The sequence below is a fragment of the Pelodiscus sinensis genome, chromosome 13 (assembly GCF_049634645.1).
Source record: "Pelodiscus sinensis isolate JC-2024 chromosome 13, ASM4963464v1, whole genome shotgun sequence".
NCBI classification, from domain to species: domain Eukaryota; kingdom Metazoa; phylum Chordata; order Testudines; family Trionychidae; genus Pelodiscus; species Pelodiscus sinensis.
Window position 1 is genome coordinate 31544252 of NC_134723.1, and position 16133 is coordinate 31560384.

At 42.4% G+C, this 16133-nt stretch overlaps 1 protein-coding gene across 4 annotated transcripts in view; it reads left to right on the forward strand.

The window, feature by feature from the left end:
- Nucleotides 1–16133, forward strand: part of TENM1 (teneurin transmembrane protein 1) — a 1699828-nt gene that overhangs the window by 1280477 nt on the left and 403218 nt on the right. For all 4 annotated transcript variants that reach the window (XM_075940969.1, XM_075940972.1, XM_075940971.1 and 1 more), the window contains one exon: nt 11167–11427. In XM_075940969.1, the coding sequence (XP_075797084.1) occupies nt 11167–11427 (261 nt within the window). The remainder of the gene's footprint in view (nt 1–11166; nt 11428–16133) is intronic.

The following is a 16133-nucleotide window of genomic DNA, read 5'->3' on the forward strand; positions in this document are numbered from 1 at the left end:
GAGGACATGATAGCAGTTTTCAGGTATCTAAAAGGTGTCACAAGGAGGAGGGAGAAAACTTTTTCTTCCTGGCATCTGAGGATAGAAGCAATGGGCTTAAACTGCAGCAAGGGAGGTTTAGTTTGGACATTAGGAAAAAGCTCATAACTGTCAGGGTGGTTAAGCACTGGAATAAATTACCTGATGAAATGCATCCCAGGATACTCAAGGAGCTGATAGAGGAGGTATCTGAGCCTTTAGCCATGATCTTTGAAAAATCATGGAAGACGGGAGATTCCAGAAGACTGGAAAAGGGCAAATATTGTGCCCATCTATAAAAAGGGTAATAAGAACAACCCAGGAAACTACAGACCGGTCAGTTTAACATCTGTCCCAGGGAAGATAATGGAGCAGGTAATTAAGGAAATCATATGCAAACACTTGGAAGGTAATAAAGTGATAGGGAATAGCCAGCATGGGTTTGTGAAGAACAAGTCATGCCAAACTAATCTGATAGCTTTCTTTGATAGGATAACGAGCCTTGTGGATAAGGGAGAAGCGGTGGATGTCATATACCTAGACTTTAGTAAGGCATTTGATACGGTCTCGCATGATATTCTTATTGATAAACTACGCAAATATAACTTAGATAGGGCCACGATAAGGTGGGTGCATAATTGGCTGGATAACCGTAGTCAGAGAGTTGTTGTTAACGGTTCTAAATCCTGCTGGAAAGGGATAACAAGTGGAGTTCCGCAAGGGTCTGTTTTGGGACCCGTACTGTTCAATATCTTCATCAATGATGTAGATATTGGGATAGAGAGTACGCTTATTAAGTTTGCAGATGATACCAAACTGGGTGGGGTTGCAACTTCTTTGGAGGATAGGGACATAATTCAAAATGACCTTAGCAAGTTAGAGAAATGGTCAGAGGTAAACAGGATGAAGTTTAATAAAGAGAAATGCAAAGTGCTCCACTTAGGAAGGAACAATCGGTTCCATACATACAAGATGGGAAGCGACTGTCTAGGAAGGAGCATGGCGGAAAGGGATCTAGGGGTCATAGTGGACCACAAGTTGAATATGAGTCAACAGTGTGATGCTGTTGCCAAAAAAGCAAATATGATTCTAGGTTGTATCAACAGGTGTGTTGTAAGCAAAACTCGTGAAGTCATTCTGCCGCTCTACTCTGCACTAGTTAGGCCTCAGCTGGAGTACTGTGTCCAGTTCTGGGCGCCACATTTCAAGAAAGATGTGGAGAAATTGGAAAGGGTACAGAGAAGAGCGACAAGAATGATTAAAGGTCTAGAGAACATGACCTATGAAGCCAGGCTTCATGAACTGGGCTTGTTTAGTTTGGAAAAAAGAAGATTAAGGGGGGACATGATAGCGGTTTTCAAATATCTAAAAGGGTGTCACAAGGAGGAAGGCGAAAATTTGTTCCTCTTGGTTTCTGAGGACAGGACAAGGAGTAATGGACTTAAAGTGCAGCAGGGGAGGTTTAGATTGGACATTAGGAAAAAATTCCTAACTGTCAGGGTGGTCAAATATTGGAATAAATTGCCAAGGGAGGTGGTGGAATCTCCCTCTCTGGAGATATTTAAGAACAGGTTAGATAGACATCTGTCAGGGATGGTGTAGACGGAGCTTGGTCCTGCCTTGAGGGCGGGGGGCTGGACTCGATGACCTCTTGAGGTCCCTTCCAGTCCTATTATTCTATGAATCTATGACCTAAGGAGGTTGTAGAGTCTCCATTTCTGGAGATATTTAAGAGTACGTTAGGTAAATGTCTATCAGGGATGGTCTAGACAGTACTGGGTCCTGCCATGAGGGCAGGGGACTGGGCTCAATGACCTCTCGAGATCCCTTCCAGTCCTAGTATTCTATGATTCTATGGTGGTTCGGTCCATCAATACTTATTAACCAGAATGGGTAGGAATAGTGTCCCTAGCCTCTGTGTGTCAGGGGCTGGAAAAGCGTGACAGGAGAGGGATCACTTGATGATTACCTGTTCTGTTCACTCCATCTGCAGCATCTGACATTGGCCACTGTTGGAAAACATGATACTGGGCTACATGGACCTTTGGTCTGACCCAGTATAGCCATTCTTATAAATCTAATGAAATTTTATAAAATGTGTTCACACCACAATCTCGTGACACGTATAAAATTTGAAACCATTTACCTATTTCACTGACACATATCAGCCTGGGCAGCCTCACATCCTAAAAATCCCATTTTGATTCCTACTGTGTACCTCTCCAAACAAAAGTTTGGTTTTGCCATGAAGGTATCAATTCGGAGATTTTGTTAGCACTGGAATTCACTTCCTTTATCAAGATTCTTGTCTTTAACTGAGATTGGCTTGCCACCAAGCCACAGATATTCAAGTCAGGACTGGTAATAAAAGCATCACAGCTGTTCTCTACTGATCTCCAGTTTAGGGGAGGGGAGTTCAAAGGAGGAATGGTGTAAAGTGAGTACTAGGAGGACATAGCTTCCTGTGTCTTTTTGCACTTGTTTCCACTTTGTGAATTAAAGGAGCATTTTGTTCCATTTTCCATTTAAAAGTGCTGGATAGTTTTTATGTCACACAGAGGAATTGGTACATTATTAAAGAGCTGCTATTTTTATTCTGAAAAATACCTGTACTATGAACTAGTGATAAAGCAGCTTAGTGACTGTTAGTCATTTAGTTCAAAACTCAACACTTCTGGCATATTTTTAAGATTCCAAAATAAATCAGTTTACTTATTGTATGCCAGAAGCTTTCATAAAACATATTGTAGCCTGTGGAATACTGCTGTATTGTAAATAAATGGCAGCAAATTCTTCAGTGTTTTATTAATGTTGTGGGGTTCTAGATTAGCAAATTTTCTTTAGCTAAGATTTATTATTTAGTATTAAAACCAAAAGGGATAACTCTAAGTAAAGAAATTTAAGTGGAAGGAAACGGACCAAAATGTCAGTTTATTCACTAGCTTTGTTGTTCTCTTATTTCCACTTTGTTTTGACAGTATCTTTTGTTTTGCTTCATTTTGGATAATTATCCTTGCTAGTTTGTTCTTTGTGAGATAAAAACCTAATTCTGAAATTTCTGCTTGGGTAAAACTCACATCCTTCTGTGTTAGGAAAAGGCTGCCAATGCTTTGCAGTGGTATCCCCTGCTTGAAGCTCACTGAAGGTAGAAACCAGGTATTTCATCAGTTAGTTCTTCTTCTTAGGAATAGTGACCATAATATAATAACATTCAACATTCCTGTGGTGGGAAGAACACCTCAGCAGTCCAGCACCCTGGCATTTAATTTCAAAAAGGGGAATTATACAAAAATGAGGAGGTTAGTTAAACAGAAATTAAAAGGCACAGTGACTAGAGCCAAATCCTTGAAAGCTGCATGGAAACTTTTTAAAGACACCGTAATAGAGGCCCAACTTAAATGTATACCCCAAATTAAAAAACATAGCAAGAGACCTAAAAAAGTGTCACCGTGGCTTAACCACCATGTAAAAGAAGCAGTGAGGGACAAAAAGTTATCTTTTAAGAAGTGGAAGTCCAATCCTAGTGAGATAAATAGTAAGGAACATAAACACTGTCAAATCAAGTGTAAAAATGTCATAAGAAAAGCAAAAATAGATTTTGAGGAACAGCTAGCCAAAAACTCAAAAAGAAATAACTAAATGTTTTTAAGTACATTAGAAGCAGGAAGCCTGCTAAAAAACCTGTGGGTCCCCTAGATGATCGAGCTATAAAAGGAGCAATCAAGGATGATAAAGCCATTGAGGAGAAACTAAATGATTTCTTTGCTTTAGTCTTCACGGCTGAGGACGTTGGGGAGATTCCCGAATCTGCACCGTCCTTTGTGGGTGATGAATCTGAGGAACTGTCCCGGATTGAAGTGTCATTAGAGGAGGTTTTGGAACAAATAGAAAAACTTAATGTTAACAAATCTCCGGGACTGGATGGCATTCATCCAAGGGTTCTAAAAGAACTCAAATGGGAAATTGGTGAGCTATTATCTGTGGTTTGTAACCTATCCTTTAAATCGGCTTCCGTCCCTAATGACTGGAAGGTAGCCAACGTGACACCAATATTTAAAAAGGGTTCTAGAGGCGATCCTGGCAATTACAGACCGGTAAGTCTAACTTCAGTACCGGGCAAATTAGTCGAAACAATAGTAAAGAATTAAATTGTGAATCATGTAGAAGAACATAATTTGTTGGACAAAAGTCAACATGGTTTCTGTAAAGGGAAATCCTGTCTTACTAATCTATTAGAGTTCTTTGAAGGGGTTAACAAACATGCGGATAAGGGGGATCCAGTAGATATAGTATACTTGAATTTTCAGAAAGCCTTTGACAAGGTCCCTCACCAAAGGCTCTTGTATAAATTACATGGCCATGGGATAAGAGGGAAGGTCCTTTCTTGGATTGAGAACTGGTTAAAAGACAGGAAACAAAGGGTAGGAATAAATGGTACATTTTCAGAATGAAGAGGGGTAACTAGTGGTGTCCCTCAAGGGTCAGTCCTGGGACCAATCCTTTTCAACTTATTCATAAATGATCTGGAGAAAGGGGTAAGAAGTGAGGTAGTAAAGTTTGCAGATGATACAAAACTGTTTAAGATAGTCAAGACAGAAGCAGACTGTGAGGGACTCCAAGAAGATGTCACTAAACTGGGTGACTGGGCAACAAAATGGCAAATGAAATTTAATGTGGATAAGTGTAAAGTAATGCGCATTGGGAAAAATAACCCCAACTATATGTACAGTATGATGACGGCTAATTTGGCTATGACAAATCAGGAAAGAGATCTTGGAGTTATCATGGACAGTTCTCTGAAAACTTCCAGGCAGTGTGCAGTGGCGGTCAAAAAGGCAAATAGGATGCTAGGAATTATTAGGAAAGGGATAGAAAATAAGACCCAGAATATCTTACTGCCCCTGTATAAAACTATGGTACGCCCACATCTTGAATACTGTGTACAGATGTCGTCTCCTCACCTCAAAAAAGATATTTTGGCCTTGGAAAGGGTTCAGAAAAGGGCAACTAAAATGATTATGGGTTTGGAATGGGTCCCATATGAGGAGAGGTTAAAGCGACTGGGACTTTTCAGTTTAGAAAATAGGAGACTGAGGGGGGATATGATAGAGGTCTATAAAATCATGAGTGGTGTGGAGAGGGCAGATAAAGAAGTTATTTATTAGTTCCCTAAATAGAAGAACTAGAGGACACCAAATGAAATTAATGGGGAGCAGGTTTAAAACTAATAAAAGAAAGTTCTTCTTCATACAGCGTGTAGTCAACCTGTGGAACTCCTTGCCAGAGAAAGCTGTGAAAGCAAGGACTATAATAGAGTTTAAAGATAAACTAGATAATTTCATGGAGGTTAGTTCCATAAAAGGCTATTAGCCAGGGGATAAAATGGTGTCCTTGGTCTCTGTTTGTCAGAGGCTGGAGAGAGATGGCAGGAAACAAATCGCTTGATCATTATCTTCGGTCCACCCTCTTTGGGGCACCTGGTGCTGGCCACTGTCGGCAGACAGAATACTGGGCTAGAAGGACCTTTGGACTGACCCAGTATGGCTGTTCTTATGTTCTTATGTCATCTGCAGGTAGAATCCACCCATCGTTTATTTGTGAGTTTGTTCATGTGCCAATAAGATTAAGGTTCTAAAACAGCTGATCATGGTAATAAACTGTGATTAATTATATTGCATTATTTTTTTGTTTTTGGCACTGTGTAAGCATAAATATGGCTTATGAAATTTCAGCATGGGCGTTCATAGTCACAAAACTCCATTATTAGTGACTTAGTAAGCCATGGCTAAAAAAGAGACTGACCATCTAAAAATATGAGTGAATATGCTGCTCTTATAGGATACTTGTAAAATATAAACTGTTTTTTTTAGTGAACTGAAATACCAGGAAAAATTAGCTAGGGACTCCACTGCCATTTTTATTGTATACCAGTAGAGTCTGCCTTGAGTTTTTATTGATTCAGTAGCCACCACTGTGATTTTCCAGACTTTACCACTTTCAGTCACATTGGCTTTACACAGTTGAAGGGAATAGGCTAGGACTTGAGAGTCATCCAGGTTCCTACAAGTTCTCTCCGCTCACATAACCCTAAGGAAAAGCAACACTTTGGAACCTCTTTTTAGAGTAATTAGAGGTAACAGTCCAGTGAGTGATCTGGAACTTCTGGAGATACCAAGTTGTCCAGGAGCTAGTTACCACCTGTGAGGCTAGGTGGCAGAATTCATGTATACAGCATCTGTGCAGATGTTCTCCTGTCTCTTACGGATCCCCTAATGTCTGCACAGATGTAGGATAATTTGTGAGTAAATGACTGGAAACCTCCAACTTATATCAAAGTGGTACGCCACTCCTCATTAGGAAAAAGTGAACAGGAAACTTCACAAATTGAAACTGATAGAAATCTATTCCTAAACATTTAGATGAAAATGGAACCCTAACACAAAAAGCCCTGAAATTTGATATGCCTTTTGGCCCTCTGTCAGGCCTTATCTGCCTTGGGAATTTTAGCCATAACATAGCTGTAGTTGGGGCAAATACCTAGTGGGGACACAATTTATACCAGTTTTTGTAAATCCAGAGTCTGAGTTGTATTTGTATAGGTGGCAAAAATCCCAGTCTAATCAAGACCAGAAATACTGTGTTGACTGAGAGTGCTTCCTGCAATGCAGAAAGAACAATAATTCTTCAAGAGTTGCTTTGATGGGGGGGAAGAGAGGGGCAGTTTGTGGGGGTGGGGAATAGGGTATAGGTGTATTCTCTTGGCTGCCTGTTCTGTTATCTGATTATGGTACCAAAGTAAAAATCTCACAAAGAATTTCCAAAGCATTATTACTTAAGAGAGAAAAATCGTCCATTCTGCTCATGGACTGCTCATCACTTTAAAAAAAAGTGATTCAGCTTTTACGGCTATGGATGACTAGTCAACGATCTGGTAGTCAACATACTTGTCAACTAATTCCTCCCTCCCACCCTGCATCCTCTATCAGAAAGAGATAGCAAGTGGTAGGGAGAGGAGGGAGTACTTCAAAGTGACAGTGCCGTGTGGGGCCTGGGGCCAGATCCTGGGCTCCACGCAGCACTACCACTTTGAAACACCACGTGAAGCCCAGGGCCAGCTGGAGAGTCCCCAAATGCATGCGGTGTTTGAAAGTGGCAGTGCTACGTGGGGCCTGGAGTCAGTTGGGGACTCCCCGGCTGGCCCCAGGCTCCATGCATTAAATACTGCTGGGAGCATGGGGCCAGTGGGGGAGTGCTTGAATACCCCGTTGGCCCTGTGCTCCCCACAGTGCTTTCACCTTCAAAGACAGAGGCACCCTTATCGACTAATCGAATAGTCAATACAAGTTGCATCAACTGTTTGATTAGCTGATTAATCTAATTTTAATATCCCTATCACCTTTTTGAGAAATTGGAATTTGCCATCTCATCCATTAGTGAATTTGAGTTATGGTTAATTTTTTAAAATTCTCTTTATTTCCCAGTACAGGCAGTCCCCGGGTTACGTACAAGATAGGGACTGTAGGTTTGTTCTTAAGTTGAATCTGTATGTAAGTCGGAACTGGCGTCCAGATTCAGCGGCTGCTGAAACTGACCGCCAGTTCTGACTTGCATACAGAATCAACTTAAGAACCCCAAGCGTCCCCAAGTCAGCTGCTGCTGAAACTGATCAGCAGCTGATTCCAGGAAGCCCAGAGCAGAGCAACTCTGCCTTGGGCTTCCTGTAGTCAGCGCTGGTCAGTTTCAGCAGAAGCTGACTTGGGGACGCCTGGGGCAGAACAGCTGGGGTGCTGCTGGGTTGCTCCAGTAGCACCGCTCCTCGGTGCTACTGGACCAACCCAGCAGCACCCCATCTGCTCTCCCCCAGGCGTCCTGATTCAGCCGCTGCTGAAACTGACCAGCAGCGGTTGAATCAGGACCTGGGGCAGAGCAGCTGGGGTGCTGCCGGGTTGGTCCAGTAGTGCCCAGAGCGGTGCTGCAGGACCAATCGGCAGCGCCCCAGCTGCTCTGCCCCAGGGTCCAAAACAAAAGCCTGGTCTGCTGGGGGGGGCACACTAGCTGCGCCCAGCAGACCAGGGACACGGGGAGCAGAGCCGCAGCGGCAGCGGGGTGCCGCGCCTCTGAGGCTTTGCTCTGGCAAAGTCTCAGAGGCGCGGGACCCGCCGCGGCTGCCGCTTCAGTCCCGGTGCCTGTGGTCTGCTGGGGACGGTCCCCAGCAGACCACAGGCACCGGGACTGAAGTCGCAGCCGCGGCGGGTTCCCGCGCTTCTGAGGCTTTGCTCTGGCAAAGACGGTCTCCAGCAGACCAGGGGCACCGGAGCAGCTTACGAACGGGGCTTTCTCGCCCCGGAGCTCGCAGGTAGCAATCCGCCACCTCGACCTCCGGGGCGAGAAAGCCCCGTTCGTAAGTGCGGATCCGACATAAGTCGTATCCGCGTAAGTCGGGGACTGCCTGTAATATAAAATCTAGTAAAATTCACATGTATATTTCCATATTTATTTTTATGTATACCAGGTTCTAAGATCACAATGTTTCTTACCATCAAAGCTGGAGCTAACTAGACCACAGCAATTCTGTGATTGATTTTTCATGCTTATTTTATATTTTTTTGCATAACAAGATTTTTCTGCATAACAAAATATGTATATTCTGCCAATGTATGCATTGTGTAAAACTTTGATTTTGTATTAATGTCTTAATTTGTCTTGTGACTCTAGATTTTTGATAAGAAGAAATTTTCATAAATCTATTTGAACTTTATCTCCACTAGGGGATATTGGGGCATTTTAGGTGGTAAGATTAGATGTGCAAGGCTAAAAAACAACCAGTATGACACTATAAGTGCTTTGCAGAGAATGCTTCCTCTGGGAGTTAAAAAACATACAAAGGCTTATATATTAAAAGAAATATTCTGTGATGGCAGTACATTGTGTGTGGAAGGAAAGTGTTAAGATTCAATTGAATATCAGTTGTACAGAAAAGTAAATTTGTTTTGCTCCATCTCAACAAAAAATATCTAAAATACTGAATTCATTAACCACTGCTTTCTGAATTAATATATAGACTGAGGGGTATATTCTGCCCTTTATAAACATGTGCATTCTAATTAGCATTAGTCAGATTTACTGGGCTGAATTCCCCCCCTTGGTTTCTGCCACTGCGAACTGATGGAACCATGTCTGCAGGCTGCCAGTGGTAAACAATCTATCTTGAATAGGGAACAGCAGAGTAAGCTGCCTGTAGCCTAACCTTCAATGGGGCCATGAAGTCAGCCAGAGTTACTAAATTGCTAGCACTGGCTAAGGATGTTTTTTGACTGATGAGAGAAAGTCAGGGCTCTTGGAAAGGAGAAGCAAGATGTGAAAATGTTCCATCTGCTTGTCTGAGTAACCTGATAGTTTATAGAGGAGAAAGTAGCTCGGAAGAGCATTTAAAAAAATGCAAGTTTCAAGGTAGGAACAAAGTTACCTTATCTACCCATCCGCTGCTAAAAATAGAGAATGGAAAATGCTACAAGATTACCAAATTAAAGACAAACATGAAAAACAACACAAAAAAGCCTCCTCACATGCTTGCAGTTCTGATACAGGCAACACTGGCATTGACTTCAGTGGAGAATTTTGCGTGCACAGACACACAGGATCAGGCCCTTGCAAAGTGACTGTATCCTATCAGCTCATTAAAATATAGGCAAGAGTCTGATCTCAGTTACTCTGATGAAATCCAAAAATCAGTAGATTTACTGTGCACTTATAGAAGAATTGAGATTAGAGTCCAGCCCAGTAGTTAATTCTGTAGGAAAAAAATTACAGTGAGGAATCAGTAAATAAAAAAATGTTTATCTTTAAATAATAAGTGTACTCCATGTAAGTAAATTATTTATTTTTCCAAAGTATCTTCTCTTTACAGTTATATATCGAGTCCTGATAGTCACAAAAATCAATCAAATGTATGAGGTCATTCTGACCACTTCTGAGTCTTATGCATCTTTAATAAATGAACATCTTCCTTTCTTTTTAATAATTGTGGATTTTATATAATAGAAGATATTTATTTCTTCCACTTTTGTGATACTACCTTCTGAAACTGACTCATTATTCTAATGGATAGTTTCTACTGACTCAATCTATGGCTTTCTCTATATATTTCACCAGGATTGTTTCCAAAGCTGACTCTGAGCTAATCATCAGAGGCTTTTTGTCCTTTAACATTTTTTAGATATTTAACTTAGAGTCAAAAGTGTGTCAACTTCTGTGGTAACCTATGCCATTTAATCAGAATTCTAAATTGGCTGTTTGACACAATTTTTGGTAATAAATGATTGTGTCCAGAAAGAAATGGGTGAAAATTTGGCATCTGCAATCCCCATTTAAACACAGAACCTAGTTTCCTTATTTCCTTTAGTTTTCATGTCATTGATACTTTGCTATAACTGTGTAGGACTTTAATGGGCTAATTATTAGCCCTATTTTGAACTTAGGGAAAACTGCAAGTACTGGCATAAAGCTCTTGGTCCTCCATGTTTGTATGACATTAGGTGATAAAATATTTGTATTAACTTACTATATTGTAAACAGAGTTGCTAGGTGTCTGGATTTTGACAGGAAAGTCCACTGGAAAAGAGAACTTGATAGTATCCAGTCACCTGCAGTAACTGGTCTCTACCAAGGCGGAGGGCAGGAATAGCAGCAATAGCTGCTGCTGGTGACTGGAGGAGTAGTGGAGACAGAGCTGTACTTAGGGGAGTGCAGAGCTTGGGCAAATCACCTTTATGGGGAATATCCTTAACACTTTTACACAGCCAAGGGGGCCCTGAGCCACATCCATCAATCTGCGGACTTGCCCATCCCCCATAATTAGGAGCCAGCTGTGCGCCTCTTTCTGTGTTGGGGCAGTGCAATTAATACCTGCTTCCCAACATAGGGAACCTCCCCAGTCCTCCATCCCCAGACCTCTAGAGCAGAGATCTACAGATTGCAGTATACAGTATATCCTCCTCCCAGTGTAACTATCATCCCCACATTGCTCTCTGTCCTTTTATGTATCTGCTGGATTTATAGGGCTAAAACAGATTTCCCCCAAATGGAGTATGTCAAAAAGAATATTGCTTCTCATTTCTAAATTTTTCTTTGAACATTTGTGTTTTTCAGAGATGGAATTCTGTGAAACTCCACACATTGTGTGCTCTAGCTACCAAACAGACTTGCATGGTGTGTCTCAACATGGTTACCCATTGGAGATGGGGTCAGATGTGGATACTGAGACTGAAGGTGGTGCTTCCCCAGATCATGGCCTGAGGATGTGGATGGCAGGAATGAAATCAGAACACAGTTCCTGTTTGTCAAGCCGGGCAAACTCAGCTTTGTCCCTCACTGATACTGACCATGAAAGGAAGTCTGATGGAGAGAATGGTAATAAAACAATCATTTAATATGAATAAACTAAAATATAAAGAGCAGCTTATTTGAACCTTTCCTCTTCTTGTTTACTTTTCTTCTTCTGTAGATCCTCATCTTATAGGCAAAGCAAAAGGCTAATGTTATTTTTATGTTATGTTCATAGTATACATTGAAAATATAAAAGTTAAAAGTTGTTTTGGGTTAATTTGTGTATTTCCTTTAAACAATGCAAGCAATGTTAGCCCCCCTTACTATACATTAGGAACTTAGGAACTGGTATGAAATCCATTGAAGTTAACTTCATTGGCCTTTAGATTAGGCTCTTAACTCTGTGAATTCAGTTTTAGTGGATGTACTTTAGATAGGAGCATCTTCTGCAAACACTGGGGCTGCGTCTAGATTGGCATGATTTTCCAGAAATGCTTTTAACGGACAAGTTTTCCGTTAAAAGCATTTTCAGAACGGAGCATCTAGATTGGCATGGACGCTTTTCTGCAAAAGCACTTTTTGAGGAAAAGCGTCCGTGCCAATCTAGACGCGCTTTTCCGCAAAAAAGCCCCAATTGCCATTTTTGCGATCGGGGCTTTTTTGCGGAAAACAAATCTGAGCTGTCTACACTAAGCTATTGCGCAAAAGGGACCTTTGCCTGAATGGGAGCAGAATAGTATTTCCGCAAGAAGCACAGATTTCTTACAGTAGGAAGTCAGTGCTTTTGCAGAAATTCAAGCGGCCAGTGTAGACAGCTGGCAAGTTTTTCTGAAAAAGCGGCTGATTTTCTGGAAAAACTGACCAGTCTAGACATAGCCTGGTAGTCACTGTAGTTAAGACTGAGGAATTCCAATGATTCCAATGGAACTACCCTCAGTTAAAAGTACTATGCCCATTTTAATAAGTGTTTTCAAGATCAGACCCCTTTTTGTAGACTGTATAATAGTCTCCTGTGGAGGTGGAATAATGACTCTTACTTCAGACTCCTGTCACACTGGGCAGAATACTAAAAAACATAGTGTTGAGCACAGCCCTGCTTTTTCTGCCAAATGGAATGGAAAGGACTCTTGTATAATGTCTGTGATTCTTGTATTATGTGGTGCTTTTTGTTGTTGGAAAAAGTATGTGTTCTCTTCTAGGCGTATATAATATTTGAATGTTCTCAGAAGATATAATTTTTTTTTAAAAGTTGGAGTAAGAAAATCAAAGCATTATTTATCTCAATGTATCAAGTAAAAAACAGAAATATTTCTAATATCTTCAAGTATAAAGTATTTGAGATCAATATTTCCACTATCAGTATGCGTATCTGAAGTTCCAGTTTTGTATTTATACATGTATGCTGTAGTATAGAAATCATTAAAGACATTCATTTTAAAAATTCATAGGTATGATACATATGTGATCTCTCATACACACATGCATTGTACAGGCTAAGAACATATCGGGAGGGGCAGTTAAAGTAACTGATATTATTGCAGTATTTCACTGTAGTATTATTTTAGTAGAAATATTGTAGTAGGGTTTAATAAATAGGGCCCTCTGATTAATGTCTTTTTTGTAGATGTAGTGTATGTTGTCACAGTTCTAGAGTTCAGATCATATGTGAAGTTGATAGTGTACTTATAACTTATCCTGAGGGCATCTTTACATAATTGGGTGAAGGAATTATGGGGTTTTGAGGGGGGAGTAACTTCGCGTAAATTCATAGATATTTAATGCTAGAAACGGTTATTATGATGATCTCCTGCTACCTTTTGCATAGTTCAGGCCATAGCATTTTATTCAGTGATTATTACATTAATCCCATAAATCGTAGTCCTTAGTAAGTCTTATGTCACTACTTTCTAATCAAAGTACTTGTTATTTTAGGCCAGCGGTCCCCAACCTTTTGGGGCTGCCGGGTGCCCAGGGGCGGGGCCACCCATACGCTGCATGCCCGGTGCCGGCACCACCCATGCGCCACACTCCTGGAGCCGGCACCACTCCTGTGCAGGATGCCCAGGGGTGGGGTTGACCATACGCCGCGCGCCCGGGGCCGGTGCCGCTTCTGTGCCACGTACCCGGAGCCGGTGCTGCTTCTGTGCCACGCGCCCGGGGGCGGGGCCGCCCATGCACCGCGCTCCCAAGGCCGGAAGAGCCCATGCGCTGCATGCCTAGGGCCGGCACCGTTCCTGTGCCGCATGCCCAGATGTGGGGATGCCCATACACCGTGCTCCCAGGAGCCGTCAGTGCCCATGCGCCGTGCGCCTGGGACCAGTGCCTCTCCTGTGCCGCATGCCATGGGGCAGGGATGCCCGTATGCCACGCGCCTGGGGCCGTCACAGCCCATGCACCACATGCCCGGGGGCAAGGCCGCCCCTGTGCCATGCGCACGGGGGCTAGCACTGCCCCTATGCCTCAGTGGCGGGGCTGGCCCCGATCACTCGGCGGGTGCACAGAAATGACCCGATGGGCGCCATGGCACGCACAGGCACCGTGTTGGAGACCACTGTTTTAGGTCATATTCTTTGCTGTGTGTCCCCAATGTGCTCCTCTGATTGGGACAAGGAGGTTGAGGGAAAAATGAGATGTTGCACTTCTATTGCAAAGGACATTGGAATAGAAATACTGGTTTGAGGCATTATCTATCTGAGGGTATGTCTACACTACAAAGTTAATTCGAACTAACGGACGTTAGTTTGAATTAACTTTGATAGGCCCTACACTAGCGCTCCGCTAGTTTGAACTTAATTCGATCTAGCGGAGCGCTTAGTTCGAACTAGGTAAACCTCATTCAATGAGGACTAAGCCTCGTTCGAACTTACTACTACCCATTCCTTTCCTTTGGTGTCTTCTAGTCTTTCTATTATGGGAACTAATGAAGAACTTTTCTGTATGCACCCTCTCCACCCCACTCATGCTTTTATAGACCTCTATTCTATCCCCCCTACATCTCCTCTTTTCTAAGCTGAAAAGTCCCAGTCTCTTTAGCCTCTCTTCATATGGGACCTATTCCAAACCCCTGATCATTTTAGTTGCCCTCCCCTCTCCCACCCTCTCTCTTCCCCTCTCCCACCTCCTTTTCCCAATTTCCCGAGTTTTGTTCAATAAAAAGAGATTCTATTTTTGACCACACGTGTCTTTTATTTTGTACATCAGGAAGGGGGGCTAGGGAGGGGTAAGTGGATGGAGGTGAGGGAGGAATGGGGTACGAGCCCCCGATGGGGAGGACTGGGCTGGCTCTGCGGGCTTCTGGGGGTGGAACCTCTCCTGCAGCCCCCCGGTTGCCTCCTCTCCCCAGATGGCAGCCTGCGGCAAGTGCAGCCAGTCTGATGGCTGAGTGCTGTGATGTGCCCAGTGTGGGTACTCCAAGCAATCCAAGCCAGGACTGCTTTGCAAGCGGGGCACCCCTGAGAACTGTCTGTCTGGGGTGGGGGTCGGGTCCCTTTAAGCACAGCCCTCAGCTAGCCTGAGACAGCAGCTCCACACTCTAAGTCCTCATCTGATGCCCTGCCAGCACTGCTTCCGGCCATCCTTAACCCCGGTTCAGGGTCCACTCTGTATGGACATGCTAGTTCAAATTAGCAAAACGCTAATTCGAACTAGTTTTTAGTCTGGATGTGTTAGTTCGAATTAGCTTAGTTTGAATGAACTAATTCGAACTAAGTTAGTTTGAATTAGCACGGTAGTGTAGACATACCCTGAACTCCCAGTGATCACTTTGGAAAATTGACATGGTTGTTGTCCTAGGTTTCATTGTATTTCTCCTATGGCTGAAACACAAGAATACTTGTAGGTATGCAAAAAGCATGTGGATAAACTTGGAGACTACAGAGATTTAGGCCACTGCTAATTAGTTAACAGTTTTCATTGACAGGTTAAATTTATAAGTAAATTCATAGTAAGAAGACTTTAAGCAAAAGACGTAAGTGTGCACTGTGTACCATGCCACTTAGACTTGCTGAGAATAAAAAAAAAGTTGAATGCTGTTCTTTAAAGTCTTAAATAATTGTAGTACTCAAGAACAATCTTAAATGAATTGCCCAACCCTTCACACTTAGGACTCTTTTAATGTACTAAATGTGCCAAGTTCATCCTTGAATGTTATAAGATGTGCACAGAGACCAGTCTCTTCTCAGTTGCAGCTGATAAAATTGACTTCCTCATCATCAGCACTTTACTTAGTAGGCTGCCTCCACGAACATGTATGGTGTGAAATTGGGTGACTACATTTTCAGATCGGAAGGGGGGAAATTATGTTGTTAAATATAGTTTCTGCTTCCCCAAAGGCTATCTTACCTCACCTGTAAAGTGAGATCTGAAGAACAAGAGATGAGACCAGATTTTGGGTGCAGAGTATTTGTCCAAATGGTCTGTGAAAATAGCTTCTAGCAAGTAGAATAAAATTAAGGGGAAAGTGGCTTTTCCATTGGTTCTTAAAACTTATATTCATTAGTTGTAGAATGAGAAAGTTGGTTCTTTCTTTTCTGTTGGTGTCCAAAAGTGTAGTTATATCAATAGGCAGTGTGACAGGGTCAGTCCAGAAGGGTACAAGAAAGTGATAGAAGGAAGGTATATTAATCCTCAGACTGAGTAAACCTCTGTTCCCAGGATAAATTAGAAGGGGCTAGTCCAGAACCAGTGAAAACTTGCCAGAATCAATCAGGGCACTTAAGCACCTGAAGCTAATTAAATGGGCTTGCAGACTCAGGTGAACCAAGCCCAGTTGGAACACCTGAGGCCAGTTA